Source organism: Mobula birostris, chromosome 32 (genome assembly GCF_030028105.1).
Source record: "Mobula birostris isolate sMobBir1 chromosome 32, sMobBir1.hap1, whole genome shotgun sequence".
Taxonomy (NCBI): domain Eukaryota; kingdom Metazoa; phylum Chordata; class Chondrichthyes; order Myliobatiformes; family Myliobatidae; genus Mobula; species Mobula birostris.
Window position 1 is genome coordinate 29865944 of NC_092401.1, and position 20660 is coordinate 29886603.

Below are 20660 nucleotides of genomic sequence, written 5' to 3' on the forward strand. Positions count from 1 at the left end.
CTCAAACGCACCTCCCCCATTTCACATACATCTGCTGTCACTCCATCTTCCTGCCACCCCACTAGGAATGGGGTTCCCCTGGTCCTCACCTACCACCCCACCAGCCTCCGGGTCCAACATATTATTTTCCGTAACTCTCGCCACCTCCAACGGGATCCCACCACTAAGCACATATTTCCCTCCCCCCCCCCAACTCTGCTTTCCGCAGGGATCGCTCCCTACGTGCCCCCCTTGTCCATTCGTCCCCCCCATCCCACCCCACTGATCTCCCTCCTGGCACTTATCCTTGTAAACGGAACAAGTGCTACACATGCCCTTACAATTCCTCCCTTACCACCATTCAGTGCCCCAGACGGTCCTTCCAGGTGAGGCGACACTTCACCTGTGAGTCGGCTGGGGTGATATACTGCGTCTGGTGCTCCCGATGTGGCCTTCTATATATTGGCGAGACCCGACGCAGACTGGGAGACTGCTTTGCTGAACACCTATGCTCTGTCCGCCAGAGAAAGCAGGATCTCCCACTGGCCACACATTTTAATTCCACATCCCATTCCCATTCTGACATGTCTATCCATGGTCTCCTCTACTGTAAAGATGAAGCCACACTCAGGTTGGAGGAACAACACCTTATATTCCGTCTGGGTAGCCTCCAACCTGATGGCATGAACATCGACTTCTCTAACTTCCGCTAATGCCCCACCTCCTCCTCGTACCCCATCCGTTATTTATTTTTATACACGCATTCTTTCTCTCTCTCTCCTTTTTCTCCCTCTGACTATACCCCTTGCCCATCCTCTGGGTCCCCCCCACCCCCGCCGTCTTTCTTCCCGGACCTCCTGTCCCATGATCCTCTCATATCCCCTTTGCCAATCACCTGTCCAGCTCTTGGCCCCATCCCTCCCCCTCCTATCAGTTTGGATCTCCCCCTCCCCCTCCCACTTTCAAATCTCTTACTAACTCTTCCTTCAGTTAGTCCTGACGAAGGGTCTCAGCCTGAAACGTCGACTGTACCTCTTCCTAGAGATGCTGCCTGGCCTGCTGCGTTCACCAGCAACTTTGATGTGTGTTGCTTGAATTTCCAGCATCTGTAGAATTCCTGTTGTTTGCGTTTTTAAAATTCACTACTGCGAAGCATCTTCCAGTGATGCCTACACCGAAGAAGTTTAGATCCTCTCTTCGACGGGAGTTCAGTGAAACCATCTCTCACTGCTCCCCATCTGTAATTTCTTCGGCTCTTCAACTTTTCGACCACATTTTGACTCAGACTTGCTATCACAGCCATATATCCTTTCTTGGAACGTGCCTCCGTCGCCAACTTACTCCGGTTGGCTTTAGGATTCGTTTCCGAGCCTCTCAATTTGGACCTTCTGAGGATCCCAAGTACTCACATTTTATTGCCTCTGCCTCTCGCCGCTTCTCCCGTCAAGTTCTGAAGGCGACCCTCTCCGCCATGAGGAGGTATTTGGTGTCCCTATCCCAGACCCTTCCACACCTTCGGGACACTTTCTTCACCGTATGTAATGGTCCTGCCCGTTATTTCATCCTCCGTTGGATTCACGCCTGCAATCGCCGTTTTTTTGACCTTGTCATGTTAGGCAAAGATCGCAAGATCCTACATCTACGGACTCCAGAGCCTGCTGGCCATGAAACTAGCAGGCATGAACTTCAGATTGCGGCTCCTGCCATTGATCTTGCCGGCTCCAACACCTCAGGGCATATTCAAAACCCGGACTTCAGCAACGACCATGGACACCTTCACAGCGATTGCACAACCACCAACTGCGACTCCAGCCTTGAACTCCAGGCCGGGTCTTTATGTGCTGCTATTGTGACTCCTGTCTCCCCTTCCCCCACCACCACTCTGCAACTCCGTCTCCCTCAGATCCCACCGTCAACTCCTGGGCCCTCAGAGGCTCCATCTTCCTCTCACCCCCAACCCTCCCCTCTCCATTGACACCCCCAGCCTCCCCCCCACCTCCTCTGATCCCAGCTCTCATCCGTGCCGGGTCTTTACCATCCCCTCCGACCTTCAACTGTCTGAGGTAGAGCACTCAGTAAGGGCCTCACCTTTGTCCCCCTTCGCCCACACCTCAGCGAGTTCCGTGTTCTCCACGATGCGGAACTCTTCTTCCGCCGTCTCCGTCTTTGAGTCTACTTCTTCGGCAAGGACTCTTCTACCCCCACCGATGACCCCTTCTCCCATCTTCAACCCTCCTCTTCTTCATGGACACCCCGCTCTGGTCTTCTGCCTGCTTTGGATCTCTTTATCGCTAACTGCCGACGGGACATCAACCTCTCGACTTCATGCACCTTGTTCCCATTCCAACCTCACTCCTTCGGAACGCTCTGCTCTTCACTCCCTCCGCACTAATCCTAACCTTATTATTAAACCCGCCGATAAGGCGGGTGCTGTTGTAGTCTGGCGTACTGACCTCTACCTTGCCGAGGCACAGCGACAACTCGTGGATACCTCTTATTTACCCCTCGATCGTGACCCCACTAAGGATCACCAGGCCATTGTCTCCCACACCATCACCGACTTTATCCGCTCAGGGGATCTCCCATCCACTGCTACCAACCTTATAGTTCCCACACCCTGGACTTCCCGTTTCTACCTCCTACCCAAGATCCACAAACCTGCCTGTCCTGGCAGACCTATTGCCTCAGCTTGCTCCTGCCCCACCGAACTCGTTTCTGCATACCTCGACACGGTTTTATCCCCCCTTGTTCAATCCCTTCCTACCTATGTTCGTGACACTTCTCACGCTCTTAAACTTTTTGATGATTTTAAGTTCCCTGGTCCCCACCGCTTTATTTTCACCATGGATGTCCAGTCCCTATATACTTCCATCCCCCATCAGAAAGGTCTCAAAGCTCTCCGCTTCTTTTTGGATTCCAGAGCTAATCAGTTCCCCTCTCCACCACTCTGTTCCGTCTAGCGGAATTAATCCTTACTCTTAATAATTTCTCCTTTGGCTCCTCCCACTTCCTCCAAACTAAAGGTGTAGCTATGGGCACCTGTATGGGTCCTAGCTATGCCTGCCTTTTTGTTGGCTTTGTGGAACAATCTATGTTCCGTGCCTATTTTGGTATCTATCCCCCACTTTTCCTTCGCTACATCGACGACTACACTGGTTCTGCTTCCTGCACGCAAGCTGAGCTCGTTGACTTTATTAACTTTGCCTCCAACTTTCACCCTGCCCTCAAGTTTACCTGGTCCATTTCTGACACCTCTCTCCCTTTCTAGATCTTTCTGTCTCTATCTCTGGAGACAGCTTATCTACTGATGTCTACTATGAGCCTACTGACTCTCACAGCTATCTGGACTATTCCTCTTCACACCCTGTCTCTTGCAAAAATGCCATCCCCTTCTCGCAATTCCTTTGTCTCCGCTGCATCTGCTCTCAGGATGAGGCTTTTCATTCCAGGACGAGGGAGATGTCCTCCTTTTTTAAAGAAAGGGGCTTCCCTTCCTCCACTATCAACTCTGCTCTCAAATGCATCTCCCCCATTTCACGTACATCTGCTCTCACTCCATCCTCCCGCCACCCCACTAGGAATAGGGTTCCCCTGGTCCTCACCTACCACCCCACTAGCCTCCGGGTCCAACATATTATTCTCCATAACTCTCGCCACCTCCAACGGGATCCCACCACTAAGCTCATTTTTCCCTCCCCCCCCCCCCCGGCTTTCCGCAGGGATCGTTCCCTACGCGACTCCCTTGTCCATTCGTCCCCCCCATCCCTCCCCACTGATCTCCCTCCTGGCACTTATCCTTGTAAGCAGAACAAGTGCTACACATGCCCTTACACTTCCTCCCTTGCCACCATTCAGGGCCCCAGACAGTCCTTCCAGGTGAGGCGACACTTCACCTGTGAGTCGGCTGGGGTGATATACTGTGTCCGGTGCTCCAGATGTGGCCTTCTATATATTGGCGAGACCCGACGCAGACTGGGAGACCGCTTTGCTGAACACCTACGTTCTGTCCGCCAGAGAAAGCAGGATCTCCCACTGGCCACACATTTTAATTCCACATCCCATTCCCATTCTGACATGTCTATCCACAGCCTCCTCTACTGTAAAGATGAAGCCACACTCAGGTTGGAGGAACAACACCTTATATTCCGCCTGGGTAGCCTCCAACCTGATGGCATGAACATCGACTTCTCTAACTTCCACTAATGCCCCACCTCCCCCTCGTACCCCATCCGTTATTTATTTTTATACACGCATTCTTTCTCTCACTCTCCTTTTTCTCTCTCTGTCCCTCTGACTATACCCCTTGCCCATCCTCTGGTTTCCCCCCCCCCCTTGTCTTTCCCCCCCGGACCTCCTCTCATATCCCCTTTGCCAATCACCTGTCCAGCTCTTGGCTCCATCCCTCCCCCTCCTGTCTTCTCCTATCATTTTGGATCTCCCCCTCCCACTTTCAAATCTCTTACTAACATTTCCTTCAGTTAGTCCTGACGAAGGGTCTCGGCCTGAAACGTCGACTGTACCTCTTCCTAGAGATGCTGCCTGGCCTGCTGCGTTCACCAGCAACTTTGATGTGTGTTGCTTGAATTTCCAGCATCTGCAGAATTCCTGTTGTTTGCAGAATATAAGGTGTTGTTCCTCCAACCTGAGTGTGGCTTCATCTTTACAGTAGAGGAGGCCGTGGATAGACATATCAGAATGGGAATGGGATGTGGAATTAAAATGTGTGGCCACTGGGAGATCCTGCTTTCTCTGGCGGACAGAGCGTAGGTGTTCAGCAAAACAATCTGCCAGTCTGCGTCGGGTCTCGCCAATATATAGAAGGCCACATCTGGAGCACCGGACGCAGTATATCATCCCAGCCGACTCACAGGTGAAGTGTCGCCTCACCTGGAAGGACTGACTGGGGCCCTGAATGGTGGTAAGGGAGGAAGTGTAAGGGCATGTGTAGCACTTGTTCCGCTTACAAGGATAAGTGCCAGGAGGGAGATCAGTGGGGTGGGATGGGGGGGACGAATGGACATGGGAGTCGCGTAGGGAGCGATCCCTGTGGAAAGCAGTGTGGGGGGGGGAGGGAAAGATGTGCTTAGTGGTGGGTTCCCTTTGGAGGTGGCAGAAGTTACGGAGAATAATATGTTGGACCTGGAGGCTGGTGGGGTGGTAGGTGAGGACCAGGGGAACCCTATTCCTAGTGGGATGGCGGGAGGATGGAGTGAGAGCAGATGTGTATGAAATGGGGGGAGATGCGTTTGAGAGCAGAGTTGATGGTGGAGGAAGGGAAGTCCCTTTCTTTAAAAAAGGAAGACATCTCCCTCGTCCTGGAATGAAAAGCCTCATCCTGAGAGCAGATGCAGCTGAGACAAAGGAATTGCGAGAAGGGGATGGCATTTTTGCAAGAGACGGGTGTGAAGAGGAGTAGCCCAGATAGCTGTGAGAGTCAGTAGGCTTATAGTAGACATCAGTAGATAAGCTGTCTCCAGAGATAGAGACAGAAAGATCTAGAAAGGGGAGCGTGGTGTCAGAAATGGACCAGGTAAACTTGAGCGTGAAAGTTGGAGGCAAAGTTAATGAAGTCAACGAGCTCAGCATGCGTGCAGGAAGCAGCGCCAATGCAGTCGTCGATGTAGCGAAGGAAAAGTGGGGGACAGATACTAGAATAAGTTTGGAACATAGATTGTTCCACAAAGCCAACAAAAAGGCAGGCATAGCTAGGGCTATCCCTGTCCCTCCTGTCTTCTCTTATCATTTTGGATCTCCCCCTCCCCCTCCCACTTTCAAATCCCTTACTAGCTCTTCCTTCAGTTAGTCCTGACGAAGAGTCCTGGCCCGAAACGTCGACTGTACCTCTTCCTAGAGATGCTGCCTGGCCTGCTGCGTTCACCAGCAACTTTGATGTGTGTGCTTGAATTTCCAACATCTGCAGAATTCCTCGTGTTTGATTTATTGGAAAACAAGGTTAGCAGAGCTGGGACTTTTCTCTTTGGAGCATAGAAGGATGAGAGGGGACTTGATAGAGGTCTACAAGATTATGAGAGGCATAGATGGGGTGGATAGCCAGTACCTGTTTTCCAGGTCACGAACAGCAAACACCAGAGGGCATATGTACAAAGTTGAGGGAGAGAAGTTTAGGGGAGACATTGGGGTAAGTTTTTTTGCACAGAGGGTTGTGGGTGCCTGGAATGACTGGTGGTGGAGGCTAAAACATTAGGGGTATTTAAGAGCCTCTTGGACAGGCACATGGATGAAAGAAAAATAGAGGGTTACGGGGTAGTGTGGGTTTAGTATTTTTTTTAAAGGAATATATGGGTCCACACAACATCGAGGGCCGAAGGGCCTGTACTGTGCTGTAGTATTCTAGTGTCTAGACCAGAGAGACCTTGGAGTACAAGTACATGACGCACTTAAGTGGAGTCCCAGGTAGACAATGAGGCGATCAAGGTGCTTAACTGTTGGCATTCATCAGGCAGGCCACTGGGCAGGAAAGGTGGTAGATCATGGAGCAGTTGTATAGGATACTGGTGAGGCTACACATGGAGCATTGTGTTCAGTTTTGGCAATCCTACCGTAGGAAGGATGTTATTAAACTGAAATTGCATAGATTTTACAAAAGGTAAAAATATGAAGAGATTCTTATGAATGAATTGCCCCAGAGAAGTTTACTCATTCAAAAATATATTCATAAAATATTAATATGAGTGTGAACAAATACGATGTTACATTACATATTCTATCCCATAAATAGAAATTCTTTGTTAAAATCTTGCAGTCATAATGTTCACTTTTCCCCCAATCCATTTGGAATGAGTTTACAGAACCATGTGATGAGGGAAACTACTCAGTCTCCAAGTTCTGTGCAGCCTCTCCTTTCGAATGCCAGAAAGAAACTCTCTAACCTGTTTTCACTCTCCAGTTTGTGAGTGTGTCTGTTGGCATCATCCAGTACGCTCTGGAATTCTGTTAATCGATCTTTGTATGTCTCCTCTTGCTGTACACGCAGCATCTGGTTCTCATGCTGCAGCCGTATAACCTTCTCCCTGAAAGAAATACCGACAGGCAGCCTGAACCTGACCACACATCACAGTGCACAAATTGGTGTCAAGCACTGGTCCCTCTAAGCTGTGCAGGTGCAGTAACTAAAAAGCTATCGTGCACATAGCCTTTGTTGCCGCGCAGCTGGAATAAAGACAGTCAAGAAAAATTATGAAGTGTGACAGATTTTCTTTGTTGTACTGTACTCAATTAATAAAATCAAAAGTATGGTGATTTTTCAATTTGTCATTCTACACATTCATAGCATGCATATTATAGTCAGTTTTCAGACCACGTAAAAATTTCCTGCTCAGAGCAATGGTTGGTCTGCACAGCTGTAAAAAAAAATATAGAGGGAACATTGGTGCCAAGGCAGTCCGAACCAGACCACACATCACAGTGCTCTTTTTGGGATTGAAGAGTCTGGCAGCTTAAGCTCCTGCAAACTCTGAATATTCTGAAGGGCTTCACAGTTTAAAAAAAACTTTCAAATCTGAGGAACCTTTTCCTTGGCAGAGATGAAGAAAAAGGACACTAAGACTACCAGACTCGCAGTGAACAGTGCCTTTAGAAACTAGCAGTTTATACTATTGCAGTAGAAACATTCAATAATTTATACAGCACTTTGGATCACTGAGGACCCAGGTCACCCCAACCACAAACTGTTCCAGCTGCTACCATCTGGAAAATGGTACTGCAGCATTAAAGCCAGGATCGACAGGCTCCAGGACAGCTTTTTCCACCAGGCCATCAGACTGATTAATTCACGCTGACACAGTTGTATTTCTATGCTATATTGACTCTACTGTTGTATGTACTATTTACTACTACTATAAATTGCAATAAATTGCACACTTAGACGGAGATGCAACGTAAAGATTTTTACTCCTCATGTATGTGAAGGATGCAAGAAATAAAGTCAATTCAATTCAGTTCTTCTAGTGAAACATAAAATTGACAGTTATAAGATACAGGAGAAGAACTAGGCCATTGGCCCATCGGGTCTGCTCCGCCATTCCATCCTGGCTGATCCTTCTTAACCCCACTCTCCTGATTTCTCCCATAACTTTAGACACCTGGACTAATCAAGAACTAATCAACTTGTGTCTTAAGTACACTCAATGATTTGGCCTCCACAGTTATCCGTGGTAATGAATTTCACAAATTCACCACACTCTGGCTAAAGAAATCCCTTCTAACCTTTGTTCCAAATGGATGCCCCTCCATGCTGAGACTGTGCCCCTGGTCCTAGACTTACTCACTTTGCAAGTGTTCTCTCCAGATCCACTCCATCTAACCTTTTCCTGGATGGGTTTCGATGAGACCCCCTCCCCCATTCTCCTAAACTCCCACAGCCATTAACTGCTCCTCAGCTATTCATTCCTGGAATCATTCTTGTGAACCTCCTCTGGACCCCCTCCAGTGCCAGCACATCCCTTCTTAGATAAGGGGCCCAAAACTGCTCACAATATTCCAAGTGTGGTCTGACCAATCCCTTATAAAGTCTTAGTGTCACATCCTTGGCTTTTATATTCTAGTCTTCTTGAAATGAATGCTAACATTGTATTTGCCTTCCTTACCATCAACTCAAGCTGTAAGTTAACATGCAGGGAATCTTGTGCAAGGACTACCAAGACCCTATGTACCTCTGATTTTTGAATTTTCTCGCTGTCTGGAACATAGCCTACACCTTTATTTCTTCTACCAAAGTGTATGACCATATATTCCCCTACACTATATTCCATCTGTCACTTTTGCAGAACATCACTAGCATCGTCAGTGAACCAGAATAGAACCCCCCCCCCCACTTATTCCCAATCCTTGCTTCCTGCCAGTCAGCCAATTTTCTTTCCTGTAATACTGTGGATTCGTAACTTGTGCAGCACCTTGTCCAAGGCTTTCAGAATATCCAAGTAAACAACTTCCATTTTGCTTAGCTTTCCTGCTGTTCCTTAAAAGAATTCCAACAAATTTGTCAGGCTAGATTTTCCCTCAAGGAAACTACACTGACTTTGGCCTACTTGTTCATTTGCCTCCAAGTACCCTGAAAGCTCAACCTTAATAATTGACAATACCTTCTCAACCACTGATGTCAGCCTAACTGGACTATAATTTCCTTTCTTCTGCATCCTTTGCTATTTTCCAGTTCTCTGGAAACACTCCATAATCTGGTGATTCTTGAAAGATCATTACTAATTCATTACATTTAATGCAAGAAGCATCATGAACAAAGCAGATGAGCTTAGAGTGTGGATCAAGTACTTGGAGCTATGATTTTGTGGCCATTACAGAGACTTGGATGGCTCAGGGGCAGGAATGGTTACTTATAGAGTGCCAGGTTTTAGATGTTTCAGAAAGGACAGGGAGGGGGGTAAAAGAGGTGGGGTATGGCACTGTTGATCAGAGATAGGCGTCACGGCTGCAGAAAAGGAGGAAGTCATGGAGGGATTGTCTACTGAGTGTCTTTGTGGGTGGTAGTTAGAAACAGGAAGGGGTTAATAACTCTACTGGGTGTTTTTTTATAGACCACCCAATATTAACAGGGGCATTGAGGAGCAGATAGGGAGACAGATTCTGGAAAGATGTAATAACAATAGGGTTGTCGTGGTGGGCGATTTCAATTTCCCAAATATTGATTGGCATCTCCCTCGAGCAAGGGGTATGATCAGGAAGGTTTCCTGACACAATGTGTAGACAAGCCTCTAACAGGAGTGGCTGTACTTGATCTGGTATTGGGAAATGAACCTGGTCAGGTGTCAGGTCTCTCAGTGGGAGAGCATTTTGGAGATAATAATCACAATTCTATCTCCTTTACTATAGCATTGGGGAGGAATAGGAACATAAAAGTTAGGAAATTGTTTAATTGGAGTAAGGGGAAAATATGAAGCTATCAGGTAGGAACTTGGAAGCATAAATTGGGAACAGATGTTCTCAGGGAAATGTATGGCAGAAATGTAGCAAATGTTCAGGGGATATTTGCATGGCGTTCTGCAGAGGTAGATTCCATTGAGATGGGAAAGGATGGTAAGGTACAGGAACCGTGGTGTACAAAGGCTGTTGAAAATCTAGTCAAGAAGAAAAGCTTACGAAAGGTTCCAAAAACTAGGTAATGATAGAGATCTAGAAGATTATAAGGCTACCAGGAAGGAGCTTAAGAATAAAATTAGAAGAGCCAGAAGGGGTCATGAGAAAGCTTTGGCGAGCAGGATTAAGGAAAACCCGAAAGCATTCTATAAGTATGTGAAAAGGAAGAGGATAAGACATGAGAGAATAAGACCAATCAAGTGTGACAGTGGAAAAGTGTATATGGAACCGGAGGAGATAGCAGAGATACTTAATGAATACTTTGCTTCAGTATTCACTACGGAAAAGGATCTTGGTGATTGTAGGCAACAGGAATTCTGCAGATGCTGGAAATTCAAGCACCACACAACAAAGTTGCTGGTGAACTCAGCAGGCCAGGCAGCATCCCTAGGAAGAGGTGCAGTCGACGTTTCAGGCTGAGACCTTTTGTCAGGACTAACTGAAGGAACGTCGACTGCACCTCTTCCTAGAGATGCTGCCTGGCCTGCTGCGTTCACCAGCAACTTTGTTGTGTGTTGGTGATTGTAGGGATGACTTACAGCAGATTGAAAAGCTTAAGCATATAGGCATTAAGAAAAAGGATGTGCTGGAGCTTTTGGAAAGCATCAAGTTGGATAAGTCACCGAGACCGGATGAGATGTACCCCAGGCTACTGTGGGAGGTGAGGGAGGAGATTGCTGAGCCTCTGGCAATGATCCTTGCATCATCAATGGGAACGGGAGAGGTTCCAGAGGATTGGAAGGTTGCAGATGTTGTTTCCTTATTCAAGAAAGGGAGTAGAGATAGCCCAGGAAATTGTAGACCAGTGAGTCTTACTTCAGTGGTTGGTAAGTTGATGGAGAAGATCCTGAGAGGCAGGATTTATGAACATTTGGAGAGGTATAATATAACATGATTAGGTATAGTCAGCATGGCTTTGTCAAAGGCCTTACGAGCCTGATCGAATTTTTTGAGGATGTGACTAAACAAATTGATGAAGGTAGAGCAGTAGATGTAGTGTATATGGATTTCAGCAAGGCATTTGATAAGGTACCGCATGCAAGGCTTATTGAGAAAGTAGGAAGGTATGGGATCCAAGGGGACATTGCTTTGTGGATTCAGAATTGGCTTGCTTACAGAAGCAAAGAGTGGTTGTAGATGGGTCATATTCTGCATAGAGGTCGGTGACTAGTGGTGTGCCTCAGGGATCTGTTCTGGGACCATTACTCTTCATGATTTTTATAAATGACCTGGATGAGGAAGTGAAGGGATGGGTTAGTAAATTTGCTGGTGACACAAAGGTTGGGGGTGTTGTGGATAGTGTGGAGGGCTGTCAGAGGTTACAGTGGGACATCAATAGGATGTAAAATTGGGCTGAGAAGTAGCAGATGGAGTTCAACCCAGATTAAGTGTGAAGTGATTCATTTTGGCAGGTCAAGTATGATGGCAGAATATAGTATTAATGGTAAGACTCTTGGCAGTGTGGAGGATCAGAGGGATCTTGGGGTCCGAGTCCATAGGACACTCAAAGCCGCTACGCAGGTTGATTCTGTGGTTAAGAAGGCATACGGTGCATTGGCCTTCATCAACCGTGGGATTGAGTTCAAGAGCCGAGAGGTAACGTTACAGCTATTAACACCCTGGTCAGACCCCACTTGGAGTACAGTGCTCAATCCTGATCATTTCACTGCAGGAAGGATGTGGAAACTATAGGAAGGATGTGGAAACTATAGAAAGGGTGTAGAGGAGATTTACAAGGACATTGCCTGGACTGCGGTGCATACCTTATGAGAATAGGTTGAGTGATCTTGGCCTTTTCTCCTTGGAGCGTCGGAGGATGAGAGATGACCTGATAGAGGTGTATTGATGAGAGGCATTGATCATGTGGATAGTCAGAGGTTTTTTCCCCAGGGCTGAAATGGCTAGCATAGTTTTGAGGTGCTTGGAAGTAGATACGGAGGAGATGTCAGGGGTAAGTTTTTTTTTAAATGAAAAGCATGGTGAGTGCGTGGAATGGGCTGCTGGCAACGGTAGTGGAGGCAGATATGATAGGGTCTTTTAAGAGACTCTTGGATAGGTACATGGAGCTTAGTAAAATAGAGGGCTATGGGTAACCCTAGGTAATTTTTTAGATTAGATTATGAAGACACGCAGTCCTCTTTTATTGTCATTTAGTAATGCATTTCTTATGTATCATTAAGAAATTATACAATATTTCCTCCGGTGTGATATCACAAAACACAGGACAGACCAAGACCGAAAAAAACTAACAAAATCACATAATTATAACATATAGTTACAACAGTGCAACAATACCATAACTTGATTAAGAAGTCCATGAGCACAGTAAAAGTTCAAAGTCTCTTAAATGTCCTATATCTCACGCAGACGGGAGAAGGAAGAAAAACTCTCCCTGCCATACCCGACTACAGTCCAACTCTGAGTAATTTCTAAAGTAAGTACATGTTCAGCACAGCATTGTGGGCCAAAGGGCCAGTATTGTGCTGTAGGCTTTCTATGTTTAATTCTCTTCAGCTACCTCTTTAAAACCCTGGGTGTGGTCCATCTGGACCAGGTGACTCATCTACCTTCAGACCTTTCAGCTTCCCAAGCACCTTCTCCTTAGTGATGGCAGTCTCGAATTTCTAGCATACTGCTAGCGTCTTCCACAGTGAAGACTGATGGAAAATACTTATTAAGCTTGTTTTCCATTTCTTTGTCCTCTATTACTCCAGTGTCAATTTCCAGTGGTCCAATATCCATTCTCGCATCTCTTTTACCCTTTATATATCTGAAAAACCTTTTGGTGTCTCTATTATATTATTGGTTAGCTTAACTTCATATTTCATGTTTTCTCTCCTTATAGTTTTTTTGTTGCCTGCTGTTGGTTTTTAAAATCTTTCCAATCCTTGAGTTGCCATTAATTTTTGCTTTATTATATGCCTTCTCTTTTGTTTTGACTTCCCTTGTCAGCCATGGTTGCCTCATCCTCCCTTTGAATACCGCTTCACCTTTGCGATGTATCTATCCTGTGCCTTCTGATTTGCCTCCAGAAACTCCTGCCACGACTGTTCTGCCGTTATCTCCGATAGTATCCCCCCAACTTCCCATCAACTTTGACTAGCTCCTCTTTCATCAGAATTAGGTTTATTATCACTGGCATGTGACATGAAATTTGTTAACTTAGCAGTAGCTCAATGCAATACATAATATAGAAGAGGAAAAAATGTATATTGAATCGATTAAAAAAAACAGAAATACTGTATATATTAAGAAGTGAGGTAGTGTCCAAGGGTTCAATGTCCATTTAGGAATCGGATGGCAGAGGGGAAAAAGTTTGTTCTGGGATTGCTGAGTGTGTGCCTTCAGGATTTTGATGGTAACAGTGAGAAAAGGACATACCTGGCCGCTGCCTTTCTGAGACACTGCACCCCGAAGATGTCCTGGGTACTTTGTAGGCTAGTACCCAAGATAGAACTGACTAGATTTACAACTCTCTTGCAGCTTCTCTCGGTCCGGTGCAGTAGGCCCCCACCCCCCATACCAGACAGTGATGCAGCCTGTGAGAATGTTCTCCAAGGTACATCTATATAAGTTTATCTAAATAGGTTTTTGAGTGTATTTGTTGACATGCCAAATCTCTTCAAACTCCTAATGAAGTATAGCCACTGTCTTGCCTTCTTTATAAGTACATTGATCCTCAGAGATCTTGACACCCAGGAACTTGAAACTGCTCACTCTCTCACCTCTATAATTCCCTTTACTCCAGTGTAATACTGATACATCTAACTTCACCTTCTCCTGCTCAAACTACAGGGTGAATTCCATCATATTATGATCATGAGAGTTCCTTTGTCTCCCTACTGTCTCCAACCTTTCAAAATTTCAAATTACACATGTTGCATTTCATCTTCAAATCCAAATTTTATGAAATATCATTATATATTACATTTGTTTTTACACAAACCGAGGCTGTATTCAGTTTAAAAATGCTCATGTTCAATTTTTTGAGACAAATTAAGAGTAAAGTACGTTGTTTTCCTATTAAAGAACGTGGATACTTGGGGACAGTCCGAATTGGCAGTGGCATTAGAGAGTAAGCCCAATGAAGTGTCCTAGCCTGAAACATCAACTGCTTGTCTGTTCTGTCGAGTTCCTTCACCATTTTGTGTGTGTTACATTAGACAGAAAGGGACACTTTTAAATAATGACTCACTGGAGCTCTGCAGGGACCATCTCTGCTGCAAGATTCCCCACGGATAAATCTTCATCAGACGCTGCAAACGAACACAAAGCACAGGTCAGTACTCACATACACTATATCACATCCCTATGTCCACACATTCCCAACTTCACAAAATATAGATTTGCTTAAAAGCTCACATCTGCAGTAACATTAAACCATGTGTTGCCGCAGTGTATCGTCCTAGGGGTTCGGAATGGACAATGCCTAGGTTTCTTGAAGCAAGGAGAAACTTTCAGTTCAAGTTTATTGTCATTCAACCATACATATGCATACAGCTAAGCGAAACACTGCTCATCCAGGGCCAGGGTGCAAAACTCAGTATATTTTGTCACATGCAGCACATATATGAACCAGCACCTACAGTAACAAAATAATATTAGCACAAGTCCCTGAGTGGCCTGGCCTGAACACTGACAGGCTAACAAAGTGTGGGGTGCACGTTCATGTAAAACAATATATTATTACTGGTATTATTACAATAAAAGAAGCGATAGTATAAGTATGTGAAACAGCAGCAGTAAAAGGTGAAAAGTGACCAGTGCAGGATGAGAGTGTGCTTGTGAGTTGGGGAATGGGATCCTCCCCAACTCCTTAACTCTTTGGGAAGGGGGTGCAATAGGGCATTCAGTCAGGGTGTACATGCGTCTGAATGAAAATGATATATGCATTGTTGGCCAGAAAGAACTACAATCTCATGGGAATGAGGCAAGGGCAGTGGAAAAGCCTTTGTCCTTGCCATGTGGCTGCAGGAATGGAGGTGGTGATTTTGTGAGTGTTCTTGCAGTTGCTATTTTGTGAACTGTTTGATGAACTGGTTCTCGTTCAGGGGGTTAGTTGATCAGAGCAATTGAACATGGACACAAAGAGTTTCTGCTGATGATCTGCTAAACCTGAAACCATTCTCAGATAAGCTGTTTATTAGGTAAAGTGGCAGGCATGCAGAAGGAACAGCCTGTGATCTGGTCACCTGGATCTAGTGTTTGGCTGATGTGATTGGACTGATTTGATCCAGTCTGAGTTGGACAGAACAAAAGACATTACCTTGGTCACAAGGCTGGAGGAAACAGCCATAAAACAATACTACTTGTAACCTTAAGCCACATGCAATGACAACTAACACAAGTTAGTCAGATGATCTTGAGCCAATGAAACTGAAATAACACAGATTAAGGAGAAGAATAAAAATGGAGAATTTTGGGAGCACAGACAGCAACAACTCTGTGGAGACCAACAATTCACAGAAGTGGATGGCCCCACGTTGGAAACATGGAGATTATGTTGGGATTAGAAGAACGCCTGGCCAATATAGATTCCTTTTCCCAGGTATTATCTTTTTCCTTCTTTTTCTGTTCATGGAGAGTCAGGGAAACCTAATGGGTATGCACACAGGTATTTAGTTGTGTAAATTCATGTGTTTGTTAGATAAGCCGATAAAGGTACTTATCAGTAAATACAGATTTCCTCTGTGCCCAAACTGATCATTATTATTGAGGGGTAATTCTAGCAACAGCATGATGTTAAGACTTGGTCGAGTTTGAAAGAAGACTATAAAACTAAAATTTCTATCTTTACTTCCTGCATCATAAACTGTACAGCCAATAGCAGCAGATACATAAAACATTTGACGAACAGTACAAAACATAGAAAGAGAACTAGCTGTTGGCTGAGAATATTTTTGTATGGCTCCTTTCACATCCAGTTCAGGAGATCCGAAAATGCTTTTAAACCAGTGAAGCACATTTGAAGTGTAGTCGCAGCAGTAGGAAATGCAGCAGAAATCTGTATCTAATACCAGTGTGATATTGGAGACACAAGTTGTGATAATGATCAGGTTGTAGTTCATTTCCACCCCCCACAGATGCCTGGAATTAAGTGTCTATTTAACACAAATTAGTTGTTTTGTGACACAAGTCTGGTGGGCAGCAGGGCAAGAGTAAAGACAAAGTAATCCCTTTTGGGCTGCTCATTTCTGAATGGTCAAAGAACCCATGAACACTACCTCACTATATTTCCTCTCTTTTTGCATTAACTATATGAATACTACACACACACTGACACATATACATAGTAGCAGGGTGCAAGATGTGGGCAGGGGACAACATATGTTGAATGGCATAAGCTGCAGGAATTGTGTACAGGAACATCTGTGCTGAGAATGGATTGGACACTCCCAAGTGGAAACACCCAAGAAGGTAGTGGAGAATATTATCTACAATCCTGTGAAACTTATAAGCAGGTGCTGGCTAACCAACCAGACATGGTAAGACTGGACAAGGAACAGAAGAAAGCAATACTAAGAGATGTGACAATCCTGAATGACAGTAACATCAGGAAGAAAGAATATGAGAAATTGGATAAATACCAGGGCTTGAGACAGCTGATAGAAAGGATGTGGAAGGTTAGAGCCAGAGTAATCCCAGTGGTGATAGAAGCACTTGGAGCTGTGACACCTGGACTGGGAGAGTGGCTCCAATAAATCCCGGGAACAACATCTGAGATCTTAGTCCAGAAGAGCACACTGCTAGGAACAGCAAGAATACTACGCTGAACACTCAAGTTTCCAAGCCTCTGGTATAGGGCCCGAGATTGATGGAAAAATACACATACACAACATGTACAAGGGGTGAGAAAAAAAATTCCATCCTTTTGGTACACAGAAGCTGGCAGCAACAGGCAAGAGAGGTATAACTTACCAGCCTTACTCAAGAAATTCTGCTGTGCCTGTGCACATCTCAGCTCCTCATTGGTTTCTCTAAGGCCGTCGCGTTCCACTATTAATCTCTGCAAAGGCGAAACTACTTTAGTTTTAATTCTTCAAATCAGGTGTTTAATAGTAAAGTAAAATTTAGCAGTCTCTCTCCAACTGCCCTTGGTAACCTATCAACCTTCAAATGCAGCATGTCACCATGGCAACCATGGGCCTCCATTAGGGGCATTTCCTTTGTCCATCCCATCTACACCCTCCCTGCAACTTAAAAACTGATTGTTCCCTCCCTTTCCCAGCTCTGACAAAGAGTCTTGGGCTCGAACCATTAACTATTTCTCTTTCCACATATAATGCCTGAGCCACTGAACATTTCCAGCATTTGCTTTATTTTTACATTTGCACCATCTGTAGATTGTTGATCCACATTTACTTGTCAACAGACTTGTCTATGGAATAACGCTGTGTGGGCACAGAACGGCCACAGGAATTCTCCATGCTGTCCTTTATTTCAAGGCTGCAGCCATACACAGTGTGATTCATGTGACCTGACAGGAAACAACTTCAGAAAATTCAATCACCAAGTTCCTTTTGCATGCAAAGTATTCATGAAGTTGTAAAATAAAATGTACCATCTGGAACATGCCAACTTCTCACTGCTCCCATCAGGCAGAAGGCACAGTAACCTGAAATCGTACACCACCAAGTTCAGGATCAGCTTCAACCATTTACTTCTTGAACCAACTGGCACAACCTTAACCAGTACTTCAGTTTTGCATGACTATACACTAAAATAGCCTTTGTTTTTGTTTTAGTTTTTTCCTGTTAAATATATTTTTATATTTCTGTTTTTCTTGTGAATGATGCATGTATGATGCCATGTGCCTGTGTGGCTGCTGAAAGTAAGTATTTCATTGCAGCTGTGTGTACGTGTATTTGTGCACATTGGCAATGAACTTGACCTTGAACTCTTTTAGGCTCTGTTTCTGTGTTCAGTTATTAGAATGGAGATTCTGTCAATTTCTGTCTACAATGGAAAACACAACCCGAAGTTGCCTTTGGGACAGATCTTTATGACCTGTTGTCTATCCAAATTCAAATAGGGAAATTCTTCAGGGTGACTGGATTCCTAGAATCACACCATGATTTGCTATAATGCAGAGCCCCATCATCTATGCATTGGTTAAGAAATAGTAGTTCTTTTAAGTTGTATTTATGTATTTACTACTTTATTCTCCCCCCCCCCCCACACACACACACATATATAACTTCCACAAAAGTGAATTTTATTCTGATCTTTGGGTAGCAATTTGTGAATTTCTGTTACCTCAACAACTGTAATTTGGGGATAATCTACAACTTTTCCATCTGACTGAGGAAGTAGGTGTTCAAGACACCAATGAAGTGTCACCTCAAGCTTTACTCAGCTCTTCTGCACTACCTCAATCTCACCAACGTATATTGAGCTGACCCTGTCCACCTTTAACACCACAGAAGGCGAGAGGCTTTTTCATTCAGGCACAAACTGACATGCTCGGCTTTTTCAGTTGTGGTGTCTTTATCCTGTGATCCAGTTTTCTCAGCTTACCTCTTTCTCTTTCAGCACGGCATCGTGTTTCTCCTGTAGGTGCCTGAACTCAAACTGCCACTTCTCTGTTTTCATTGACTCCTCTGTATGCTTGTTGTGAAGCTCATGGACCTTTATCATGGAGAGAGTTAGTGGCACACCAGCAGCAGCAATGGAGGGAACAGAAATCATTACAAAACTTCAACTGAACAAGAAAGTAACCCAAATGCCAAAAGCTCTTAGAACACAGAACATTTCAACTTTGGCCTATCACTTTGCGCCGAACCTTTAACTACTCCAAGACAAATCAAACCCTTTTTCCCCTCTTTCATCTACGTGTCTATCTAAGAGTGTCTTAAATATTCCTAATGCATCTGCCTTTACTAATAACCCGAGCAGCATGTTCCACGCACCCACTACTCTCTGTGTAAAATAAACCCACCACTGACAACACCCGCTCCCCATACTTTCTCCCAAACACCTTAACATTATGCCTTCTGTATTAGGCACAATAACAATGTTCAGAAGTACATTACCCGCACAATACAGGCCCTACTGCCCATGCTGCTGTGCTGACTTTTTAACCTACTCAAAGATCAATCTAACCCTTCCCTCCTGCATAGCCTATTCTTCTATCATCCCTGTGCTCCCTGGAGTAAAGGAGAATGAGAGGCGACTTGATAGAGGCACATCTCTTCTGTGACAGACTATCACAACCAGCTCCCAGTGGGACGAATCCACAGATCAATTAGAACATCTGTCAGGATAACCACCTGACAGTTGATGAAAGGGGTAGATCTGATGTTGTCATCTACAAAGGGTGATGTTCTCCTTCTAAGAGGAATGAAGATTTGGGTTTGGCGAATAAAATACATTCTAGGGTTGGAGAAGGTCAGAGTGCAAAAGCCCGTTAATGGAGATAACAGTGTTTACCTGTTTCTTGTAAACCTCCAATTGGCTGCGTACAGAATTTGCTTTTTTCAGCTCCTCCTCCAGGTCGAAGGTTTTCTGCATGTAGATGGTACTCCTCTCCTCCAGTAGCTTGACTTGCCGACGCAGGTCTCCCAAGTCCTCAAGCTTCCGCTTATAGGCCTCCACAGTGGCCTCCAGCTTACTAACTTTGTCTGAGGAATGCCTGTGAACATCATCAGAAACACGGGTGATTTTGAGAAAGCAACAAGACCACTGAAAACAAGCTTTCATTTCATTAGGGAGAAGTTGTATTATTATCACCGAATGTGATACATGGCAATGTATTGCCAGGGGTGTTGGTAAAGGCAGATACGTTAGGGACACTTAACAGACTCTCAGATAATCTTTCTTCTATTTCAAGGACTCTACTGTGTCTGTTAACATCTTGTTAGACTTCAGAACATCAAGCACCAGCATAAAAGAATAAAAGCAGGTTAGGTGGCCCTATGGAAATGAATAAACAGTCAGCATTTGGGGCCAAGACCCTTCAGTATTTTTTAGAATAGAGCGTTTCCTTAGCCAAAGGGCAATGGATCTGTGGAATTCATCATCAGCCGAGGAACGCTGAGGAAGCAAAGAAGGCCATAGTTGGGAGCTTAACATCAAAGGATATACTTTATATCGAAAGGACAAGCAGGAAAGCATAGGCAATGCTGTGGATCTGGAACTAGGAGATGGAATTACATCTTTAGAAAGTGGTGACATAGGATCAGAGAACGTTGAATCTTTGTGAGTGCAGTCAAGAAATTGCAAGAATAAAAAAACTATTACGGGAATCATATACAGGCCTCCAAATAGTAGCCAAAATGTGGGGTTGAGATTGCAAAGGGAGCTGGAAAAGGCATATAATAAGGATAATGTCACAATTGTAATGGGGGACTTCAGTATACAAGAGGATTGGGAAAATCAGGTTGGTGTTGGATTGCAGGAGAGGGAATTTTTTGACTGCCTATCAGACAGCTCTTTAGAGCAGCGTGCTTGAGCCTACTCAGGGAAAGACTATCTTAGATTGGGTGATGTGTAATAATCCAGATCTTATTACGGAGCTTAATATAAACGAACCCTCAGGAGGCAGTGATCATAATATGATTGAATGAATTGAA

General features: G+C 44.8%; 1 protein-coding gene across 2 annotated transcripts in view; it reads right to left on the reverse strand.

The window, feature by feature from the left end:
- Positions 1-20660, reverse strand: part of hook2 (hook microtubule-tethering protein 2) — a 102263-nt gene that overhangs the window by 25852 nt on the left and 55751 nt on the right. For both annotated transcript variants that reach the window (XM_072248466.1, XM_072248465.1), the window contains exons 11-15: positions 19519-19720; positions 18607-18717; positions 17008-17095; positions 14285-14345; positions 6870-7010 (exon numbers count right to left, since the gene is read on the reverse strand). In XM_072248466.1, coding sequence (XP_072104567.1) covers positions 6870-7010; positions 14285-14345; positions 17008-17095; positions 18607-18717; positions 19519-19720 — 603 coding nt within the window. The remainder of the gene's footprint in view (positions 1-6869; positions 7011-14284; positions 14346-17007; positions 17096-18606; positions 18718-19518; positions 19721-20660) is intronic.